Below are 24,703 nucleotides of genomic sequence, written 5' to 3' on the forward strand. Positions count from 1 at the left end.
CCCCCCGGGCTGCGTGAGCAGGGGCGCCCCCCGTGACCCGGGGTCTGTCCGCTGATGGCATCTTAGAGCCGCTCTGTGTCCTAAGAAGCAACCTGTTCTCTTCCCCCGGCTCGCCCTGCCACCGCTTTCACCCGCTGCTTCTTCTTTCCGTTATTGTTTTGACCATGACTTTGACCACAGACAAACTGTATCAGAAGTCTGGATAATAGTTCACCCTTAAATTCCTTCTCGTTCCTTTAAAATCCCCTGCGACTGTGGCAAAATCAGCTCCTAGAAACTCTGTGGCAACTCCTGCCTGCTTTATGAGGACAAAATCAATTTCAAGCATCCCATTTCCTGACACATTTTTCTCATTCGCTAAACCGGGGATGGCGGCCTCAGCTTTGGCACTGCTGTTGGGCGTGAGGCTGACTTACGCAGCGAGTGAAAGTGCAAAGCAGGCAGTGTGTGGGTAACCTTGTGTCTCGGCCTTGTACCCCGGCAGTCAGAAGGACACCGATAACACACCACGGAAGTCACAGCCTGCCGGCCGTCAAAAGAACAGTGGAAAACTGCAGTCCTCAAGCAACTCTGTATTTGAAGTTGTAAGCCTGTCTGGAAAGCTTTTTCATCTCATTTTTCTCTCAGTGCGACAGTAGAGGTTTTAAACAGCGTCTTCACCTTCTGCTGCAGCGTGGCTCCTCGTGGCTATCAGAAGTTAATATTTTTACTGTAAAACCACAAAAGCAACAACCAGAGACTTACAGCACAGTATTTTCCTCTTTAGGCACCTGGCATTATGGTTTGGTGACCACAACAGGGGCTGCAGTAGCCAGTCTTTCTGAGAAGCACTCCAGCGTTGGGATGGCATAGCGCTGTGCATGTTTGCTTAGCGGCTCAGAAGGATTTTAGAGAAAATGTGGATGAATAATATGAGAGGCAAACCTATTTCTCATTTTGGAGCATAGGGGCAAATAAACTGTTGGATTTGGTCCACAGGTTGGGGGTGTATGTGCTTTTTTGACAAAAGCACTAGTACATGATGCTTTGGAGGAATGATCGCCATAGCCACCAGAGATCCCACTCATTCTTGGCAGCTTCTGTCTTTAGGCAAGAGTAAGCCTTTTTATATGACAACTCTGTTAGCCTTGCTCCAGTAATGCACCAATTAGCTGATGTAACAGGAGAAAAGACTAAAAGACTATCTGCATTTAGAAGATACTCAGTGTGTGCACTGAAGCCTTTGACCAACAAAACCCACTATCCCATACGTTTATGATCCTCCCCAATACAAACCCTACTTTGTATTTTCTGCATTAATAAGAAAGTTGGTTTGAACGTCTGGTATTAAAATGTAAAATCAAAAATAAGAGTACTGGCAAAGTTAAGGGATTATTTGCACAGGAAAGCATTTATCTTGCTCAAGAACGTTCTCGGGCTTTCAGCAATATGCAAAAACCAAATTGCAGTTTAATGGGTTCAGAACAACAGATGCATGGTGTGGTGCTTTCTGTAATCGTGAAAATTGTTGAAGCATCAATTTAGAACAAATATGTAGGCTGGAATTGCTTAGTGGGATACCACTGAGACATAATAAATAAGCCTTTTCTGCCTTCTAGAGATTATAAAAATCTAGTTTGTTTTAGATCTAAGATGTGTCGTTGGGTTTCACTTTGCAGTTTTTAACATTTGGTACCGATTTAAATTGCTGGCTGAGAGGTCTGTCTCTTGGTCTTGAAACAGAGTGATAGTCTCTCTTAGTAGATACTTTATCTGAATATAATTAAGAAAAGGATGTTTCCCCCTCTTCTCAATTCTATTAATTTGTCTTCTAAACAGTATCCTCACAATTCCTTGGGTGTTTTTCCTAACAAGCTGTCATGTTCTGAATATCCATTTTCAGTAGTTTAACCTGGTGCAATTTGTTCAGAGTTAGTATGAAAAAGTTTGTTCTGGCTTTTTTTTTTTTTTTTTTTTTTTTTTTTTTTTTTAAGCTAGAAACAAGAAATATTTTTAAAGGAAGAAGCTTCATTTTATATACTGCAGCTGAGTCTTCAGAACTGTGGTTCAGTGCTGGTATGCCTGACATTTCCACTGAGCAACAGTATCTTCAGATCTTGCAAGTCACCTGAGTGAGAATAAATGGCAGATTTGGGTTTTGGGATATTTAAACTATTTCTGTGCAAACCAAAAAGTGTTACATCTAGAAGACAAAAAGGTAAGTCGTGAAACATTCGTCTTTTGGAAACGTGGTCCAGTAACAAGGTTATAAAAAGAGCTGCTCTGCCCCCACAGTTGCCTACTCAAAGGTCCAGGTCGGAAGTGAACATTCAGCTTTCATACCTTTCCAGACCTTTTGCCATTGCACAGAACCCAGTCTAACAAAACCAAGCATAAACCTGAGAAGGCAACATTTTTTCTTATACAGTGACATAAATATGATGCCTCAGTTTAATTAGACAGTGCTTTGCAGCTATCAAGTCACTTAGTGCAGAATATTAATTACCACTTAGACACCAGAAGCAGTGTAGCAATGTGTACACTTCAATTCACAAAGACAGAAAGTGCTCCAAAGAACATAGATGTCCTTGAAGCCATCTTTTTTTTTTTTTTTCCATTTTGCAAATCCCTGAGCAGCAGTTGTTTCTCTAGACATAACTGGGCTAGGGGGGGAGTGGGTCATTTCTTTTTCTCCTAGAGCTACAAACTTACAGTTCAAACTGTAAAGCTGAGCTGTAAACTTATATAAAGTTTGACTCCACAGGCAGACGTGTCACCTTTTCCCCTGATGCATAGATAGCTACAGCATACCTTAGCTTCCCATCTTTTAAAGAAAACACACAGTGGAACTGGCAGCATAAGTCAGACTGTAATTTCCTTGCATTCCAACATTTTCAGCTACAAAGAGGGCTCCCCCATTCGACCCAGGGTCAGGGAATGCCAAGATCTCTTGGTTCAAGTAAATACCAAGTAAACCAGAAGACACCCAGGTCCAGAGGGAACCTGCAGATCTGAGCTGTTCTTCCACAGTGCAAATCCACTCGCCCGTGCCCTGGCAGTATTTCCTGAAGCCTGCCCGCCAGCGCAGTATCCTGGGCATCCATCACACCTGGTGTGGAGGTGCCCAGGAGTCTGTCCATGGGCACCAGCCTCACACATCCCATCCTTGTGCACCAGGCAGAGAGCCGACAGCAGGGGCCAGGCGGCAGTGTCCTGGACAGCCTTCCCCAAGGAGCAGTGTCAGGGCGACAGCCGCCTCACACCAACACACATCCAGGAAGCCTGAACTCTGTATCCTAGGTGTGAGATTTTTTTCTGTATTGTGAAGGTCAGGCATTAGCGGAAATATTTTGATGTCTGAATTCTTTCCTGGCAAGACACTGTACCAACCTTTCACAAGATAATGCAATTTATGGTGTTTAAACTATTCCAAGTAAACACATCGTTACTGGGCTTTTTGGTATTACCATTGTTACTGTGCACCCCACTTATTTTCATTCACAGTGAGCAGGTCTTCAGGTAACCATACAGATGCTGCTGTCATGTGGATGAGGGGGTAAACAGTTAATTTCTTTACCAAACAGGAAGATAAGCTTTTAGGACTTTTTAAAGCATGCATCCAGACACAAGATGTTTTCTTTTTTAAAGTCATTATGCAGAAGCTTTACAAGAGTTTAAATAAAAATGCTGTGAATTCTCCCAAAGAAGTCTAATAAACTGCTTGATTTTGTTCAAAAGTCAGATTCAAAATATTAACTCAGTATGATGTAAGCTAAGCAACATGGAAAATTCTTGAAGAAAAGCTTCCTGAAGAGGCCTAAAAATGGTACAAGCATTAAAAGATGACTTGCAGCAAAGCACACCTGTTTTGCAAGGCGAAACTTGGGTGCCTCAGAGTGATGTGAAGTCAAAACACCATGGCCACCAAATCAAGACTGGAACTGGGTTCAGCGATCTCAGGGATTCCTCTTGTTTTTCTTTCACTGGAGAGCGTGAGACCTCATAAGCTCATTTGACCTACTGACAAAGAATGAAGGCAAAGAAAATGACCTCTGGGTCACAGCTTTGTGTTCAGATCCACTGCTTTGCACGGGAAAACATGTCTGCATCTCCTCATCACTGTCCCTTGCAAATGAAGGACAGAGTGACATCTTGTGTGAAATACAAGGCTTGTCAGAAGGTGACCATTCTCTTTCTTTCCTCTCCACCTGCCTTGGAGGATGATAACTTTATACATACGCTCTGTGTGTTCACAAGGACACAGAGCAAAATGTAACCAATTTCAAAGTGGTTTTGATTCCAAATTCCTCATCTCCTTTAGTTTTCAGCACTCTAATCAAAAGTTACTGCCTTTGAATTTTGAGTAGTTATGGGGCAAGTCTTTGGGAGCCTGAATGATTAAGGAGTGCAGGCTAGCCGTGAAGAAATTATGCAGGTCTTCTCAATACCTTCCACAAAGCCAGAATATTAATTACAGATTATTGTTTGCATTTGAAATAACAAAAACAAAAAAACCCAAACAAACAAACAAAAAAAACCAAACCAAAAACCAGAACAAACCAACAACCCACCAGTAAATACAGTAGCAAAGAGGCAGCTAAATAAAACCCCCAACTTTCCCTGAATCTCCATTGATTCAGAGAGCTCACATGGCTTCTATATGGCTGACAGTTGGTATTATTTACATTATTCCTCTCTATCAGACAGCTAGATCAGATCAATTATTCAAGACTCAGGCACGTGCATTTATACAATCTGGTTAAAATCTTTGTTCTGATTTAAGTACCTGTTGCTCTCTGGCATTCCTCACTCAGTTCAGGGATTGAGGAGCAAACTGCCAGCTTAGAGCCAGAAGTTAACTCAAGTTCTTCAAAATACAATCTTTAATCAGTTAGTCAAACAGAAAATCACTTATATACAGTTTTCAACACATTTCAAATAACTACTAGTTTATACTTCAGATGGGAGAAAACCAAACCAGGCTGGCTCCCATCCAGAAAGATCACCCTTAGACCCTGACATTTCTGAACCCCCACTAAAATAACTAATGCTAGAGAAAAACCTCAGGAAAACCTGGGGAAAGATAAAACTTTCAACTTAGGGGGATGGAGTCCTCAGCTGACTGTCTATATCATTCTGATTTTTAGTATGCAAGTACTAGATATTAATACTTTAATATCAGCCCCAGATTTCTCCACTTGTACAGAATCTTGACAGGATGAATATTTTCTCTTTCGCAGCCCTAAACCTAACAGATTGCTCCTCATGTTAGGTCTCTCTCCAATGTTGCAAGTCCTAGGGGTGAGAAATACACATTTCCTTGAGGAATAAAAACCAACTTCATAGGATCAGGTTTACAATGTTTTCACAGGCAGAAGATTAAATATTCTTACTGGGCCCGATTAATTTTTCTGTTTTCATCTTGATCAAAATATCTTTGACTTCTTTATGTGTCATGGCTTGGTGCTTTCATTGCAGTTGTTCTTACTGTTTTAAGACAAGATTCTCACTTTTAGCCTTTCTCAAGTTATTTCTCACTGAAGAAATATTCATGATAAAGGCCACTTGTGTATTCACTTTTATTCAGTTTAACAAGCTCGTTCTGTTGTGACTGTGGCAGGGAACACAACATGGTTATGCACACAAACAATGGAGAGGACTACAATATATGGTTCATTTTTATTCACATTTAGGCAATTTTTATATTGCTGTAGATTCCAGATACATGAGGATACACGGGGCTTAGATGCTTAGCAAAAGGAAAGCTGGCAATGCTGCTTAAAAGCATTTAAAATATCTGTAATCACAATGGGTTTGATATTACCAGTTAGGACTGTGAAAAGGGATCCAAAGAGGCTAGAATCACTTTCAAGTGACAAATAAAAAAACCCACATGTGTTATGTCAATGCTTGCTTTTATAATAGGTAGTAATGAAAACTTCATATATTTAAGCAAATATGGAAATTTAGTACAACTTGAGAAAGAATCCTTAAATTGCACCCCCAATTTCTTCTTGTTAAGGCAATCAAGAAATTGCAACATTTATTAAATATGAACTTGATACATAAAGTCATCTACCAATGTGCCAAATAGGGGTGCTTCTTTTTTTTTTTTTTTTTTTTTTTTTAGTGTGAAAAGTTATGGGAAAAGCAGGCAATAGTTGGTAGGAGCACCACTAAGGCACCTAGTGAAGCAGAACGCAATGCTAGGCTTTCCCAAAACTGGCAACTATTTTCTCTGCTTCCATGATGTCCTTTCTTTGTAAGTGTGAGCTTACTAGCTTTGGGTCCGATTTTAATACTTGGGTTTGGCTAGGCGCAGTTCTCAGTAGTTTTAATGATGGGACCCGAGTGTACTAATACTTATCGCACACCAGTATACCACTGGTCCTGAAGCTCTCCTGGTTACACAGTGAGAGGCAAGGTGCGATGCCAGGCACTTTGTCTTCTCTGCTTTGTCAACTTCCATTACATTTATGTTTTGCTAGAGCAGTGTCACATGCTCAAGTCTATTAAAGCCACTGCCAAATAACACGTCACTCTTGCACAGTTAGAAAATTTTATGGCCAGATACATTGTCACTCAAATGCAGTCCCTTTTCAGAGATCTATCTGCCAGTATGATAGGAATCATTCCAGGAAAGTTTTATAATGCTGTGAGACCTTCAGCCCATCATGGTGTCAAATCACATTTCTGTCAAAGTACTGAAGAGTTTCTTCCTGTACTGTGCAGTGAAAAACAAGTTAAATAATGACTCTCTGTTCTAATCCAAGATGCCTAGAAAGTACAGAGCATTCCTGACCTTTTCATATGAACCAATACATGCCTTGCTAATAGCCTTGTAATAGAAACGTCTACCTTTTCTTTTGATTTGGGAAAATTCAAATAACAACTTTTTGAAAAAAAGAGTTGAGCTGATGATAGCAGTAAGATTTCCAGAAACACCAGTAAAAGGTGATCCTTTTTGTTACCCGACAGCCTTGTTTTCTCTAGAAGTTTAAATCCAGCTGGAGAACTATGAATGACTTCAGTATTGTTCTGGAGTGTTTTTAGCTATTCACACAGCAACAACGAAGTAAACTATAAGGTGGTTACTCTGGCACACACATGCATGATGCCTAAGTAAGGGGACCTGGAAGGTGAGTGAAAATGTGAGTGGGAGAACTCAGGCTTACCCCAGACTTGCACCCAGCTGGAGAGAGAGGTGTTGTTCCAGCTAGTGCATTGGTGACAGGTACCTGCTGGACTGCTGGCATCTGGGAGCTCTGAATCAGACTGAATGACTGAATCAGCCTCACTGACTTTAACATAATCTCAATTAGTCCAAGTCCAGTAATGAAGCTAGTAGCCACTGCAGTAACGTGGCATGCTTCTTGCGTTAGAGCTCCCCAAGCACAGGTTACAGAGCTGAGTTTCTGAGGGGAACAGGTGCTTCAGGTCAAAGCATCAGAAATTTTCCATTCCCCTGAGATCAGTGAGACAGGCCAGGCAGAACTGTGTAATCACATCACAAACACTCCCAACCTCCAGGGAGAGACTTGCCATCCATTAATGAACTAGCATCCTCCAGCCGACACTGCTTCTGCCGGGGTCTCAAAATTTGTCATGTTTCCCCCTGCCTTGTGCTTTTATTTGCTAAATGTCTGCATCTGTGCTTCCAGCAGGGCTCAGCAAATTTGTCTCTTTGAATCCAGAGTAGCCAAATTACCTAGCAGCAGCAATTTCCATGCAGGTGCACCTACTTTTCTACTTATCCTTCCTCAGCTGTTGTTCTGCTTTTTGGTACTTTGTACTAGGAGAAAGAGCATGGTGCATAGATTTTGTGAACTGTGCTACCTCCTGCACTTGTGCCCTTCACAACAAAAGCCATCCCCAGAAGGGGATAAACCTAGGTGGTGGGTCACCCTGGAGCAGGGACAGCTGCCTGGCTTAATTTTCATTACCTCTAAGAAGAGCCCCACAAGTGCTCTCACAAAATCCCAAACTCTTTGTTGATGTGACCCAAGGAGGTGAAAAGCAGCCTGATGGGTCCCTTTGTGGAAACGATTGCCGTTCACTAGCTGGGATGAAGCACGCAGGGAAGAGCTTGTGGTACTGAGGAAAACAATCTCCCAGCAAATGAAAATGCCAGGTCTGGGCACCGTGAAGTGAATGGGGTTTTATCAGAGAAAGTTTTAAAATCAGATACTTCCTTAATGTTCTGATATTCAAAATTGCTTGTGGAGCCTGGTCATTCGTATCTAATTTGCTTTGTCACTCTAATTTTCAAGCTTTCTCCTCCAAGAGGAACAGGCTATTACAATTTTAAAGATCATACTGATAAAAGCCAGTTGTGTTTTCCCATGACTATCATCATCTACATTCTCCAGTTGCTTTTCCTACACACAGGTAAGAGAGTTCAGAACCTACTTATCTGAGGAGGTGAGAGATTGGTAGGCCCTGCCTCTCTACTGCAACCTTTACAATGTGTCAGAACAATTATTCTCATGGTTCTAGAGATTTGTCTAAAATTACAGTTAATTAACTTGCTAAAATACACTAAGATAGCACTCCAGTTTGCAGGGTAAAAATTTCAAGAAAATTAATTTACATATTAAATTTTTCATCTTACAGAATTAACACATTCAAAGATGTGCTTAAATTTCTAATACTTAAAAAAAAATGCACAAGAGCATTAAGCCATTTTGTTAGCTTAGCTGTTTGCAGTCCAGACGCCCACAGTGGAACTGTGAGCACTGAAAGGGGAGACTCAGCTGCATCGCTGGTTGGTGAAAAACCCAACTGGCAGCACAAAGTCTCTCAAGCATCTGTTCCTGAACTGCCAGCTGTTTACACTAGCTACCTATAAAAGTTTGTGCCAGCAGATCGTTTTAATTAAAAGAGCTAACACCAAACAACAGCGTGTTGAGTGAGTCTGACAACCGAGTGGAAAGTGGAGGGGAGCACAGCCCAGAGCTCTGGCCTGCCGGGCACTAGGCTGGCAGGTGCTGAGGCCGCTCAGTCCCTGGGAGCGCACACACCACCACAGCTTCCCACGGATGTTTGAAAAGTGACTTTTGCTTCCTCAGCTGCTCTATTCCAGGCTGGGGAGCTCTGGCACCCCCTCACCTTCAGGGCTGGCGACCTAAGGAAGTTGGTTATTTTCTGAAGGCAGGAGCGGAGGGGCAGCGGTGGGAGGGGAGGAGCAGGGAAGCAGCTGCAGGAAGCAGGGATGAATGGACCGGGGGCATGCAACCAGCTGCTAATCCCTTGGCCAGCTCAGGAGTCAGCTGAGGCCAAAGGTGCCAAGAGAAATCCAATTTCTGGCTGAAGGGTATTAATAACCATGGCTACAATTAACCGATGTTTAGTGTGGGGAGTTCAGCTCCACCCTCTCTGGCTCTGTTTTAACCCAGGGATTGCCCTGAACAGAAATCAGTGCTTGGACCCGCTTCTTGCCAAAGCCTATGGGAACTGCAGTTGCCCAGCAGCACTGCCACCCCGATACAGTCGAAAGGCCTCCTCAATGCAAGAAGTTGCAGAATAGTTAGTTGTTTCTACTTTTAAGCAGTATTCCTTTTGAACCACAGGCCGCCTGCATGAAAGGTATATTCTCTCTAACCGGCCTTCACATCTTCCTCATCAATGCACGCCTGTCTTGTTTCCAGCCCCAAGGACCTTTCTTCTGAGGCAAAGCAGACACCTCCTATCTCTTCCCCACCTCTTGTACCACAGCAGAGGCTGCTGACTGGCCCTGTGGGTGGCACATCACCCCCACCCCAGCTGTACTGTCTCTTTGGCTTCTGGTGCTTGGGTATTTGTGCTACCCACGAACGTCAACACCTCTGCCACAGCCTCCCCCTGCTCCCGAGGTAGGCCCACAGGACCATAAAAGCCCCAAAGCAAGGCTAAAAGTGTGAGAGCTGCCGGCATAGTTATGACTGCAATGTGGCACGGCCAAGGAATTCACAGGAACGCCGGATATCTTCACGCCACGTCAGCCCTGCAGCAGCAAATGTGGTTTGGGGTTGGTAACGATGCGGCCCCCAGGCAGCCGCCCCTGCAGCAGGGCAGCCTGGTGTGGAGGGTGAGCAGGGGGAGAGCGGGGCCTGCTCGCATGTGAGTCAACTCCACGAGACGTATCAAACAATTCTGTAGCTTCAGCAGAATATGAATTTCGAGGGTGTTTTACAGCGCTCTCTCACCTTGCCTGCACAGGTGCAGATTTCAGTCCTGGCTGTCACAGAGTTCGGCACTCCTATGGATGTTTCATACGCAAAGTAGCCCACAAAATTTACTGGGCAGCTGGCTATCATACACCTAGGAACAAAATTTTACTGCATATAGTTGTGTTCAATCCTTTGACTTCTTAGCATAACAACAGATTCATCTAACCCTTTTGCTCATTTACAAATGGATTGTTAATAAGAAAAATACAGAAGATGAAATTTAAGTAAGAGAACTTAATAAACACTTTGAATATTTACCATCTTACATCCATGTAGAACTCTTTAAGTGCTAAGTACTATGATCTCATATTAAGAAATACTCCTTCTAGTTGAAAAAAAAACCCCATAAAGAGAACATAAAACTGTTTTCTTAATAACCTAGATTTTTCAAATCAAGATTATAAATATTATCATCCAAAGGCATGAGCCTGATGTTTCACACCTGACTTTTACACATAAGTCTGTCACAAGATCAGTGTGTGCATACTAATGAAAAGTCATTTTACACAACTCTTCAAGCAACAATATTTAATCATTTTTACATCAAAATCACTTTGTAGCTCACCAGCATTTTCTGTTTTTCTTTAAAGATAAACCCAAACTTTTTTAAAAGTAGCAGTTTATATGCACAGGTTTAATGCATAATTGATCCTCTTTAAAAAGGGAAAATCCATGTCTTACATGAAATACTTTCTACTATTATAATGAAATGCAGTAAGAAGAGCTTGTATTTCTATAAACTCTCTTCTTTCAGAATAATCAATTTTCAAAACAAAGAATTTTCACAAAATCTTATTTAACCTTCTTTTACAAAGCATGATATGTTGGACTTCTAACTTGGATTTATAAAATGACAAATTATCATCTCAAGAGGAGGAAAAAAAATGTAGTCTGATATAAGGAAACAGTGCCAAAATCAGACTTTCTTTTCCAAAAAATGGGAACACTTCTGAGATGTCTCTTTTATTTCTGAGGTACAATTCAGGAATCAATACCTTATTTACTACAGATACAATAGTTTATCTTTCCAGGATGCAATTAGGAAGCCATAGCTGTTCATCTCTGGATACACGTTGCAAATGCAGGACTACAAACCCAAACAGAATTCTTATTTCTTATTCTTCATTTCCTCCTGTTCTCTTAACTCTGCTACTAACTTCACAAAAAGTATGGAAGTAATCTAGAAATCTTTATTGCTGGAAAGCTACAGTGGGACTACCATTCTTTGTACAAAAATATTTTAATGCAGTTATTTAGAATTGTTAAGTAAGAGCATTTCAGTGCTAAAATATTTTATTAGTGCTTCTGTTTGAGTACACTGAGCAATGTATTGGGACTTTAAAAAAATCTCAGGTTTCACTATCTGACCTGTCAATCTCAGACACCACTGTTACAATGGAAGCAGATGCTATGATGGAAGAAATCATTCTGACAGAGAGGTTCTGTATTGCCATTTGAGACCCATAAAGCAAGACTTGGGTATGGTGGAGTGTGTATTTTATATATCTGTGGGTATCAAAAAGATTATGGGAACTCTGCCAAGCATGTGTGAATGTGACCTGCCAACGGAACACTAGATCTCATCCAGCTTCTGACAGGCAGGGTGGTTAGCTGTGATACAGGATATGCTGGCTGGAGCCTGCTCCAGCATTTAATGAGATGACAAATAGATCTTTTGTGGGTTTTTTTTGTCACTCCGAAGCATCACCAATATCACTCACCCACTCACTCCACGCTATGCAAAAATATCCATTATTTAAACCCTTTGTATAAACTCAACAGAGATTGCTGATGAGGTATGAGATACTCAGTGGCTAGTAAAAGAACACACAAAAACACGAACAGAAAAATGGAAGACCTGATTTTGAAAGGATGAAAGCAAACAGAGAAACTGGAAGAAATTAAGTAAGCATCAGGTTCAATAAAATGATGAAAGGAAAGTCCTGCTGCAAAAACAGGACTATAAAGTGTATCAGTCTATAAGTGTACAACATAATGTGGAAAACAATTCACGTAAACAGCAAATGAAACAATGTCACACGATAGAGAACCTTGTGCATGAAATAATACAACTTTTTATTCATGTTTTATAGATTACTTTTATTTATTTTTGCTTTAATAATGCATATTCTGTTCACTCTGTGCAAAACTGGGGACAGAGGCGGGCATTTAAATCATCTAATGAAAATCAAGCGGAGATGAACATTCAGGTTCAGGAAGAGGCCTATCAAAACCAGGAAAGCTAAAAAGCCACAGCTGCTCAAGACAAAGCTGCTCTCAGCTGTGCCTTTTTGTCCTGCCACCTCGCACAAACCTGGCTTTACTGACTGAGCAGCTGTACACTGAGAAGGTGACCTCCGCTGGACACTGGGAACAGGAGTTGTCGTGGTAGCTACATTAGGGAGACCTGGCTTGCAACCGGCTCCAGTCAGTGTGTGGCAAAGAAAGGCACAAATCATTGCAAAGACCAGATTTCTGTTGGTTTGTTTCCTTCTTGTAAATACATTACTGTACACAACGTAAGTTTAAATTGTAGGGGATCTGGGGACATAAAATTGCATATTTAACAGAAGTTAAAACCATAACAAAAAGTAGGCTGTTCTATCTTGAAGCAAAAATAATCCCTCCAGCCCCAACAGTAACATTCATTCCTGGCTATATGCAGTACAAACATTTTAAAATCTGTGACAAAAGACAATTAAAAACCAAAAGTCAAAATCATAAAGCTTGTAAACAGATAATCTGAAATACACTTTATTTATGGAAAAATATCATCAAAATAGTACCACTATGGACTAAACTGCCTGAGTTTTCATTTCACCTAGGATCTTGAAGTAAAGAGCCTTTAGCACAAGAAGATCAATTTCAGTCACAACCAGTGCTGCACAGCACTGCTTCGGGTGGGAATTTTGTCCTCGTTGGTGGTATTTTTGTTGTGCTATCAAAAACTGTTGTGCTAATCCTTCAAATAAAGGGATGTTGAGGCAATTCTTAAATCATTTGGCACAAAGTTATTTTGGCTGGGGCATAAATTTGAGTCTCAGTCATGAAGAATAATGCAACATTCCATCTATCGAGTATTCACTTTGATTGAAGAGCTTTCTTTATGTCATTAACTTCCATCTGAAAACAAACAAACAGAAATATTTGCGATGAAATTAGATGCTTTAACAAACTGAGGCACAGTTGGTGCCCCTTGAAAACCATGTTCCATCTTGTCCACAGGTGTCGAGTATGGGTTTTACACAACTCTTATTTCCACAGATTTCACAAATTGAGGTGACCTCCTCAGCTGCATAAGATGACCACTCACGGCTTCCTCCTCTCAGAGCTTGACAAGTTTAGTCATTGAATATACTGCACGACCTTTGAAACTCTTTAAGTGACAACTTTTACAAGCCACGCATCTTGCTGCCAGAAATTACTTGCAGAATGAGCACTGTGTCCACGCACCAGCTGCTGCACAAGTAAATTGAACTGTTGACGATGAGCACTGGTAGCTGAGGAACAAAACCTATTGCCTCTCTACTAAAGGGACGGCGGTTGCCTTCTACACCCATCAAGCCTGCGTCCAGGCACCTTAAGGGCTCTGACGGATGTACAGTCATGTAGTAAAAGGATGTGGCTGAAACCATCATCAGCCTTAGCTGTACACTTGGTCCCTCTGACAGATGCTGGAAACACTGAGGCAGGGCTATTAGATTTATTCGAACACACCCACAGTGCTCAACTGTGTCGTATCATCAAGGCAGTATTCTTTAATCCATGGACTGAGAGCTGTGCTATGACTATCAAAGCACTCTTAAACTAATGCACCTCTTGTTTACTGAACTCTCATCTTCATGTAAAGCTAAGAATGCCACCTTGGCTAGCATCTGAATGTTTACCAGGATAAGCAACATTCGAACTGGAGTAACAGCATACAGCTACAAGACTGTAATTTTAAAACCATCAATGCAGATCTCTGTATAAAGATGTAAAGCCATCCTTGGAGGTAGAATCCAGACCTCTGAACAGTCTGGCCTGTTAGACTAAATCAATTACTGCTGTTAAATATGTTCATTGATTTTATCTGGATAAATTTCAATTTTAGCTGAACATGAATTGTGTGTTACCAGAAGCCATACTGCTATGTGGTTGCACACAGAAAGCCCTTTTAGGCAGCTCTGAAGAACAGATACTATGGTCCCTAGTTCTGCCACCCTTTGTCATGTTCCCAAGCACTTTACTGAGGAGGAATAGCCCAGTGAAATTACAATTCAATTTTCTTTCCCTAGTACAAAAAAGAAGTACAGTTGACCTATACCATAAAAATATAAAATATAATAAATACTAAACCACTTTGGGAAAGGGAAAAGGAAAGGATATTTCAGTTGGAAGGGACCTACAATGATCATTTAGTGCAACTGACCACTTCAGGGCTGATCAAGTTAAAACACGTTGTTAAGGACACTGACCAAATCACTCTCAGAAACCCAGAAAAGCACTTTCAGTGTCATTCCATATCAAAGCAGCACAGTCAATGATTCCCGCAAAGGCCCAGCTCCATGACTCGCACAAGCAGGGCAGTGCACTTGACAACATCTAGAGCTAAGGCACTACCACAAACTGTGGTAGCAGTAACTGGGCTCTTAATCAGAGCACCTCCAATTATATTGTTTAGGATGCTTTAGTAAAGATAACCTGAATACAACCTGTAGAGCAGACATAAAAATCTTGCTATATGAAATACTATTCCAAGCATATCAACACTAAGATAAGCCTACTACAAAATATAAAGCTTTAGGAGAACACAACGCATTTAGAAAAGACATGATTTCATTTGTGACAAAATCAAACCATTAAAACTGAGACTAAAAAATATCATAGTTTGAATCTTATATTGTGATTAATTAAAAAAAACAACCCTGTCTACTTGTGCTGATGATTTTTTTAGATAATTATCAGGCTTGTCAGTAAGAAGCTGGTATTGCAATATATATGACACAGACTGTCAATATTGTGAAGGGAACACATATATCCTCTTCAGAAATGTCAGTAGTTTTTAATTCACACGAATCTAAGTATCTTACAAGAGTTTTATGTCCCATACCTGAGGCTAAATCAAACCCAACAATACTTCCGTAACATTATAAATAATTTAAGTACCTGCAATCGTAGACGGATCTTCTTTTCTTCATCCAACTCAGACAGCAACTGTTTAATCTCTTTTCTGTTAAAAGAATGCAAAAAAATATTGAAATGGAAATGATTAAACTAGTAAAATACAAAAGATCACCTCTTGGAAACATATTTTCCCTGCTTCACTTGTTACATTTTTACCTCTGAACAACTATTACAGTCAGTATACTCTTGTATACTATATGCTATACTACAGAGAAGTAAGACTCTCTACAAAAGGACAGTACCTCCACACCCCATATGGCTAATGAATAATGCATTTCCTCCTAACAGCCTTGCATCCATAGCCTTTGCTCTGACTAGCTGTGTTAACACCCTTTTTTTTCCATACAACATGTAGATGGATTGGCTGTTGGTGGGTTATGGGAACTGGTAACACAAATCCTGCCTGTGCTATCACATATTTAAGCCACTTAAAAGCTGTTTATGCCAGCAATACGATGGCTTCATTTATAAGACTTCACGATCCCAAACATGGATGTGCTGTCATCCTTCTTTGGGGGAAAGGGGAACAGAGCTATAAGGAGCAGACACCTTCTCATGTTCCCACTGAGTGATCTCAGCTTTAAGACAGAAACCATTAGGTGGAAGCAGCCCCTGCAAGAAGGGCCGGGGAGACCAGAGGAGCAGGGGCCTGCCTAAGAGGTGAAGCTGTGGGGCTCACTGGCTAGATCCAGCTTGAATCACGCCCTCCCACATCTTCCAAAATCCCTGCACACCTCTGTTCCGCCACAGACTCTGCATGCTGCTTTCCCTTTTCTTTTTCCTGCCTGGGTTACACACAACTGACAAAGTAAGTGAAGGTTTAGCTTCCAAAACATTAAATTTTCTCAGGAATAGCAAAAGCTACAGGCCAGCCCCCATTTCTCCTAAAAAATGAGCTGCTTATAGAAAATAAAGATGCCCAACACTAAAATAGTAAGATTCAGGGTCATAAATACGAAGGTCTTTGAATGTCCTAATCACAATTCAATTACTTTTTTTGTAATATGAGTTTCCCAGGAAAACCTGCTAACAATCAAACACCAAATTGATTTAATAATTTTATGATCTTATAGTAATTGGTACTGAAATGAGAACAAATGCACCCCTTATTAAGATTATTGCATGAGTTCCCAAACAGTTATTGGCAAATAAAACAACATAAGAACTTTATTCACTGCTTATAGCTTGTAACTTAACTTTTCAAACACTCCATAAACATCTGCTTATAATACAGGAAAAATAAAAGGTGTTACAGATGGATAGTGCCAGTCTTTTTTCCTGAGCTTCTCACCCCAAACATGTTCTGTCAGATGAAAATCACCTTCAAACACAAAGGCAAACTGTGTAGAGTAACATTCATGATGTCAAGCTCAAGAAGAAAATGCCACCACCACGCATGAACAGATGCATCCCACCTACAGCTGTGATTTGTAGTACTTACTTTTGCTGGTCTTTCATGGTTTCAATGATGGTTCTTAGCTCCTTGATTTGTGTTCTCAGCTCCTCCAGGGCAGTCTGACCTTGGCTCAAGTGCTCAGTCTTTGGCTTTCCTTCAGTACCAAACAGGGATGGGGAATTTGACCTGTGGCCTGTTGTTCCCATAGCAATTGAGTGAAATCCAGGTGACGGTGAAGGGGATAGTGAAGGTTGTACACTACTGCCACTAGCCAAACTTCCTGGTTTTGGAGGCAAGGAAGTTTTATTATCAGACACCTGCAACAAAAAGAGTAACATTTAATGTCTGGAGAAAGCTTATGAAAAACAGACCTTTAACAAATGTCAAGTATTTTGTTGCTCTTCAGTAATGTTGAAGGTCCATAGACAAACATAGATAGTTTTGGCCAAAGCATGATAAATATAACAGTCGTTATGTTTGTACATGTACATCGGAGGGATGCAGAAGCTGAGACAGCTTCTGTAAGACCTTCCACAGTTGCTACAATCAGTCAGCAACAAGCATTTCCAAGACCTCAGACCTAGCAGTGAAATGAACCAGGGATAGATGCTCAGTGTTTCTCAGAAGTTTGTAAGAACATATCTACATCCATGGACATCTCCCGCAGAGCACAAAACTGCATGGCCAAGAATCCAAGTTGTACTTTTTTTCAGATTAAATTTACAATCATCAACCAACAATTGAAGGAATCTTCAACACCCAACATCGCCCTTAGTATTACAAAACCATCAAAATATTCCTTAAGTTTGCTTGTTAGTATGATATAAAAACAAAATCCTCTGGCTTCAAAATTATAATACATTAATAAGAAGTAGATGTACTGTACTGTCCTCTGAAGCTTCTTTGAATCCCCATAATTACCAATGGGCTCTTTTTTCCTCCAGGAACTTAACAGAAAAACTCAGCATTAACCTTGGAACCATGTCGCTAGCTCAGAAGGATCCCATGCTTCTTGAATTGCAATCCAGTGCTCTAGTTAGTAGAAAAGCTATAGAAAATCTGAAGTCCACCTACAATACATGACTTCACTGCATACCCAGAACAAATGTCTTGTCACAATGGCAAGTAAAATGAGCCTTAATTATTTATCATACTGTTATTTGGCAATGTTAACGTGTGCATTATACGACAGCTACCAGAAGTACCTGAAAATCTGACTTGGCCAAGAGTAAGAAAAAGCATGAGGCAACCCTCCAACTCTATCTTTGGAAAAGAAATATTGAAGCTGAATGGCAAATAGGGTAAGATATTGAGAAAAATGGTATGGAAATGGAAGAAGACATTGTAAGTGATGACTTGGGGACTTGGGTGGTGGCATTAGCTGGACAAAGTAACTGAGAGAAAAGTTGTGGTCAGATGAAAATTAGGAGAAAATGTGATGGGGAGGGAAGAGCAGAATCCACTGAGTCCTGCAAAAACCAGTTTTCCCCGCTACACAAGCATGACTGAGAACAGAATCTGTCCTGGGCAAGCACCACATAAAAAAAGTGTTCTGCAGAAAAAACAGTGTGACCATACAAATAAAAATGATGTTGTAACCACAAGAAAGCTGAATCACTCCAGTGTCTTGAATGCTTGACTTCATGACCTTAAAACTATTCTTTTAAGTTTTTTTATATATATGTGCATGTGTTTGAGTAATGTGTACCTATAAACAGATCTTTCATAGACAATAATCCTTTTATCAGTAGATGCAAGTTTCCTTTGGAATGAAGAGACGTCAGTCTGAGTTCAAACCTAGAGCAAGTGAGCAAGGCACAACTGGAGTCGTCCACACTGAACACCTCTATTCCAAATCTTAAGTAGCTATCAGCATTAAAGCCTCAAGCAGCTACTTTCTGATAGCAGTCATCTACATCCAGCATGTAATTTATGAATGTTGGCCCAAGAGCATTTCTTAAGAAAAGTGCTTCCAGAAGAGGGAGCTATATAGCAAAACATGATCCTTCTAACTTGATCATAGAAGGGCATGACTTCATCTTTCAAATACTTATAAGACTATTAGAATTTAATATTTGTCTTATTAAAGTATCCTTGTGTACTAAAAAAATAGCTCCAACCTCTAAAGCCTGATCTACATAATCCTTTTATAATATCTGACTATCCTATAGTTTTCTAACAATATGCAGTAAGAACGGCACAAGCCTACAAAATGAATACAATTTTACCAGTATAAAAAGTGATTATACTTGCAAATTTAAATTCATATACTATTGGAGTGGGTCAAAGAGTTGTATTTTCTCTGCTCACAGACTCTTCTAACATAAACTTACTTTACAGCTGCAAGAAAGGGCCTTTGTTTCTAAAATTTATTTCCCTAGCTTCTCCAATTCTGTGACGTATTCACACTAGAAGGATTTTTTCACAGTATGGTTATGGAGAAATTTTAACTGTGCAATTCACTTTAGACTTGCATTTCAAACACAGAACAGCCTTTAGTAACCTTTGCCATTTTAAGCTTCTCTAAAGGGCCAGGTGATGAATTAAATTTGAAAAATAAGTATTTGAATACTGTTTTCAAAAATGAAGATGCATATGATAAGGTTAAGCAGAGATATTCCAATTAACTTACTTGTGATATTGTAACAGTTCTTGATTTCCTTGACACTTCAATACTTTTGTGTGTAATGGAAACATGCTCCTCCTTCTCTTCTTCAGGACTTGGTGAGTCAAAGAAATCTGGGCTTGAGAGGGACGACTATGTAGACAAACACACACACCCCAAGAGAGGAAGAAAAATGCAGGTCTTTTCATTGTACAAGAATTTAACAAACGAAGAAGAAAAACATGTATGTGATGACTTCTTTATTTTTAGTTACCATTTTCAAAGTAGCAATACTTAGAATAAGGACTCTCCCTCAACCCCCCTTCTTTTTTTACATCGTGTTTTCAAGGCTAGAATGCTTTCAAAGTGTTTATGAAATAAGAGTTGAATTCAACAATACATCTTTGCATTGCATTGTATCATAAGATGAAGGCACCTTCCTGTCCACAAGAAGAGCTGTACCTGACTTGGCTAGGATGCCAAGCACTGTGCTGTGGGGATGCCAGCTCTGCCACCTGGGCAGCTCTGCCAAGACTTTGCTCAGTGCAGGTCTCACTTTGCTGCTCTTCAGAGGATCCACGCTGCCACTGCCTGTGCACAATGCTGGCACTGCAGGGCTGCCTTGTGCTTGGCCTCGTTGTAAAAGGTGCAAACAGGGAAGGTTCTTTCCACCCCTTGCTCCTTTCCCCATAGATTTGACCAGGGAAGAAAGATCTTTGACCTTATCTTTTATGTTTCTGCATGTATGTACATAGTCAATTTTGAAAAATTTCCCCATTTTTTTGTTTTTTATTAGTTTTACAATAATAATTTTTCCTTCCCTTCACTTTGTTTTTCTTCAGCAACAAGAACTTGAGTAACCATCAGTAGTTGCTCTCATTTTGATCTTCCAGAATGCAAAAAAGCACAGAAACAAAGTTCCAAACCCAAAGACACTGGAAAACTAAGCAGTGGTTTCCAAAGTATGGTTTATGAGATCAACTTGTCTAAAGATACATATTAGAGAGTGAAATGTAAATCACCTTTATATTTACAATTGTGAGCTTAATGAGAAGAAAAACATGATGGCTCAAGGAGAGCTGCTGAAGGCTGAAACTGTCTGTCCTCAAAATCTGATAAATGTCCTAGAGAAACCAAGGGAGATGCTTCTTTTGGGAAACACTTTCGAAATCCTTAATACTTAGCACAATCTAGTTTATTCCAAAGACTTGTATAAAGGATTTTTCTGGCCTCAGTCATGGTTGGCGAGGAATACTTGGCAGCACCCATATAAGTGGGTACAAATCTTTTAAGGGAGGGAGTGTTTTAAACATCAGTATTCAAAACACTGGCAGCCTTTTGACACTCATTTTCCAAGCTCCATCTCGCTGCCTCGCCGTACGTGTGAAAGAATGGCTGTGTAACTGTAGTAAAAACACCAGGGTACACAAATAGGAGGGAAAAAAGATCAGAAAAAAAGTGTTTTTAAAAGAAAAGGAAAATTAACTTACAGATGTGAGAGACTGGGAGGGTGGTCGCCTGCCAGTAGCTTTTGGTCTGGTTGTAGTTGGATGATTAAGCTTCTCAGCAATTGGTATTACAGAGTCAAAACCTTCCAAGTCTTAAAAATAAAATAGAATTGATTTGTTTTTCTGGCAATTGTCCTCAAAGTGAAAGAATCACCATTTTTTTCTAATTTCAAAGAAGTCAAATCCCCTTTTCCCCATTGTGTCACAGTGTTCTGCACAGGTTTAGGCATCATGATGGCACTAAATACCTGGAGGTCAAAGGCAGCTGTAATCCAGTCACCCTCGCCAAGCACAATTACCCTTCCATCTAAAACACAATAAAAGCAGAGGGAGAATGCACAGAGGAGCCTTTGGTTTTTGTTTTTGGCATAGTGAAAGCTAAATGGCAACATGGGTCCTGTGGCATAGAATAAACAGTTTCAAAATTTCCATCTTGTTATTAAAGGGGTTAGTAATTTTTTTCCCTGAATAACTGGAGACATATGACAGTGCACAGGTTGTCTCAAGAACTGTACAGTCAGCAGTGCACCTGCAGTAATTGCTTAGGGGAGCACAGAAAGAGAATGAACAAGCTGGAAGTGATCTGTAGGTTCCCAGACACCTGCAGCTGGAGGCAGCATAGTTTCCAGCAGCTATAGGTGAGAGGTAGATCTCCAGTAGTCCAGAAGCTATGGTAACTAAAAACTCCAACAGGCTCCTGAAGTGGTGCTGAGCTCAGGAAAAACAGGCCTGCTGGAATGCAGTCTTGACTGTCTCCATGTTTAGTGAAAGGCACAGGGAAAGTGTTTCCTGAATCCAGCCACGTGTTAGCATGTTTACGTGAAAGAATGATGTGAAGGCTGAGGGAATACCACAGCTTGTGATTACATGCCTGAACCAAATGGCTTAACACCATTCATCTATTTTTATGGGTTATATCAGTTTCACTCACCTCCATTTCAAAATACGTTAAGCAGAAATGAGTCAGACAACATACAAGAGGTACTTCAGACAAGATAAATGAAAATTCTGTAAAATTACTTTCAGACATGAATCAAACATTGGAATGATATTCATTACTCAGAGACTATTTTTCATTGCACAGATGTAGGAAGGAATAGCTTTTAAGTTAATACATATACTGGGCACTTAATTTTCAGAACTCTTACAGAACAACAAATCCTTGAAGAATTAGCTTTGTTGCTGTATTACAACCATCATACAAAATTACACAGTGGAAAAACAAATGAATTAATGGGTCTGTTCAGTAAACTATATGCACTGAAGGACACTTAAACTGATTCCAAGTACTCATAATTTGGCATATAGGAAGTAAATGGGATCAGACATCCCTTATTCAGCAGTATTCTTCCATCTCTGGGAGAGAAGAAGAAAAAAAGAGACCTCTTTCAATAGTCCTGAAATAGTCTAAGGTTATTCACCTCCAAATACTACTCTATTTTTGGAGCAACTCTTCCTATATATAACCAGTGACCCCACTGTCCTCTACATGTATTTGTCTCACTGCTCTTTTATTGACTGTTGCAGCCTGTGTGCAAAGGTAGGTCATCCACTCTGTCAATGCAAATTTGGCAATGCGAAGCCTCAACTTTATCCCAATGTATCAGATGAAGCTATAGTGCTTTTAAAGTAAAAATGACCTAACGTTAGCAGACTGCACAAAACCCACCTGGAGTCCTACAGAACTTTAGTGTTTCAGGAGAGGAGAAATGGAAGTAAAAATTTATTTTCTGGTGAAAAAAACCATGCAAACATAGAAACTGGTTTCCAGTAATACCCAGTTTGAAGTTGACACATGAGATGGCTAAATGACTTGCTTAAGATCACGCAGCAAATCAGTGATGTATTTTAATACATTGTCTTCATTTTCACCACTACATTACTTTGTTAAGTTGCACAGCAAGAATATATTGACATCAAACCCATACATTCATCTATAAAAATGAAGGTCACACACATGAGTACAGAGGCTGAAGCAATCCTTCCATTTGTCCCAGCCACACTTTCCCACCTGTTTTTACTATTTTTTTTTTCCTGAGCTAGTTTTAATCCAGCTCATTTTCCAACAGCATGTGCCCAGCCACACAAATACCCATGCTGATGGAAGGATCAGTAGCAGCACCAGAGGACTGATACAAGCTGTTAAAACTGAGAGGAAGAGCAGACTACTGCTCTGGGGGGGCAGCAAACTGGCTGAAGCTACTTTGCAGTTTAGGAAGGCTCAGTGCATGACTTTCCCCTCTCTGTGTTGTTGCTTCTATAGTAAATGCAACTGTCCCTTCCTCTGTTCTTATAAAAGATAGGTACACTAATATGAAAAAAATAGTGAAGGCAATGTGTTTCATTGACTTAAATAAACTAATATTTACCTAGAGTTCTGTGTTTGATCACAATAATCAAATATTCATGTTTAAATTGTAAAATGTATCGATAAAAAAAGAGTGTATGAATTTGTGTCCTTGAGACCCATGAGCATTTGCAGATAAAATGTGCTCCACACATTTTATGAATACCATGAAAGATGAACATTCCTGTGCAAAGTTTCTATTATCAAGAAATACTGGGAATCCTCATTTTTTTCCACTTCTGAATGCATTTCTGATAGCTAGAAAAATAAACTAAAGCAGCCTAAACCTGCACTGAATTTTTTTAAAAAAAAGCAGAGAGGGGGTTTGAAAGGCTCCACAGGTAGAATCTGCTGCCAAACTAGTGAAGTCACAGCCATTCAGCTGATACTATAAATGAAATTCTATTTAAGTGTAAGGGCCAACACTTGGTGCAATGCAAAATAGTAAATTCATTCCCTGTACTTCATATGCCCTTTATTCCCCCATTTGTTCTCCGTTCTCCTTATTTAGATGTGGTTCTCACACCCAAATCTGCTCTGCATCTAAAGTTATTACCACCTTCCACAGTCATCACCTATGAGGTATTCATTCAGGAAAATTCCCATCTAGTAAACTGGTAACTAGTAAAATGAGGAACATAAGCACTAACAGACCTCTGACTTAACTGTCATCTATACTGTTGATTCAGTAATTCATTCAACTCATACTGGTTATTTGATTATTTTTTGCTGATGGAAAGCAAGGTTATATGAGTGTATTATACTCACTGATGTCATTAAAAGCAGAGATTTTATTATAGTCTGTGTTTCTATAGCTATCAGAAATTGGGAGTTCAAATTTACATACTAAGCAAAATGTAAAACCTTCCTGACCTGGACAAATGGAACACCGTTAAAAATAAAGTCCAGTCTACTGTATTCACAGCCCTGTTAATTGCCAGTAAGGCAGCATCAGCATCCAACCAACCTAAACTCTGCACTGGTCCAGCCTTCTCTGTGTCTCATAATAACAAACAGTAAGGAAGGTTGCATTGAACTCACAGAACATAGTGGGCACCCATCAATTAACAGTGCCACTCCCTAATTAAAAAATACTTGATATTTGTTCTATAAGTAGATTAATTCATTGTTATTACTGTCTGACTGATGAAGCTGGTAATTCATGAGATGGGAGGAAAGACATCAGAGTAAGTCTAATATACTAGCGTAGCACACACAATAAAATGTCCAGCTTACTGAGCAAACTTATTTAATTAATATGAAAAATGTTAGCTGTGCAATTATTCCCTGGTATCCTTCCAAGCTAGTTAGGAATAGGATGTATTTCCCCATTGCTGTGTTCATTTGAAGACATGGTTATTTAAAACAACATGCTGGTGTTTTTTAAAAAAATGGCTGGATTCATGAAAACAATCTTGTAAGGAAAAAGTTTTCAGCTCATTAGACTTGTACCTTCCTCGAAAATAACCTTCAGTTCTGCCCCCACCCCCCCCC

The 24,703-nt window shown here is 40.1% G+C and overlaps 1 protein-coding gene across 7 annotated transcripts in view; it reads right to left on the reverse strand.

Annotated features, from left to right (window-relative positions):
- Positions 1 to 12,642: 12,642 nt before the first annotated feature.
- The window catches only part of SH3KBP1 (SH3 domain containing kinase binding protein 1), a 201,684-nt gene continuing 189,623 nt past the window's right edge, over positions 12,643 to 24,703 (reverse strand). For 6 of the 7 annotated variants that reach the window (XM_026849086.1, XM_026849077.1, XM_026849101.1 and 3 more), the window contains 5 exons: positions 20,845 to 20,954; positions 19,382 to 19,507; positions 16,795 to 17,066; positions 15,336 to 15,399; positions 12,643 to 13,310 (listed from right to left, as the gene is read on the reverse strand). In XM_026849086.1, coding sequence (XP_026704887.1) covers positions 13,269 to 13,310; positions 15,336 to 15,399; positions 16,795 to 17,066; positions 19,382 to 19,507; positions 20,845 to 20,954 — 614 coding nt within the window. In that variant the 3' untranslated portion in view covers positions 12,643 to 13,268. Of the gene's footprint in view, positions 13,311 to 15,335; positions 15,400 to 16,790; positions 17,067 to 19,381; positions 19,508 to 20,844; positions 20,955 to 24,703 lie in introns of all 7 variants that reach the window. The other variant, XR_003398469.1, reaches the window with a different exon arrangement.

The sequence above is a fragment of the Athene cunicularia genome (genome assembly GCF_003259725.1).
Source record: "Athene cunicularia isolate RWA chromosome 1 unlocalized genomic scaffold, athCun1 chr1_part1, whole genome shotgun sequence".
NCBI lineage: Eukaryota > Metazoa > Chordata > Aves > Strigiformes > Strigidae > Athene > Athene cunicularia.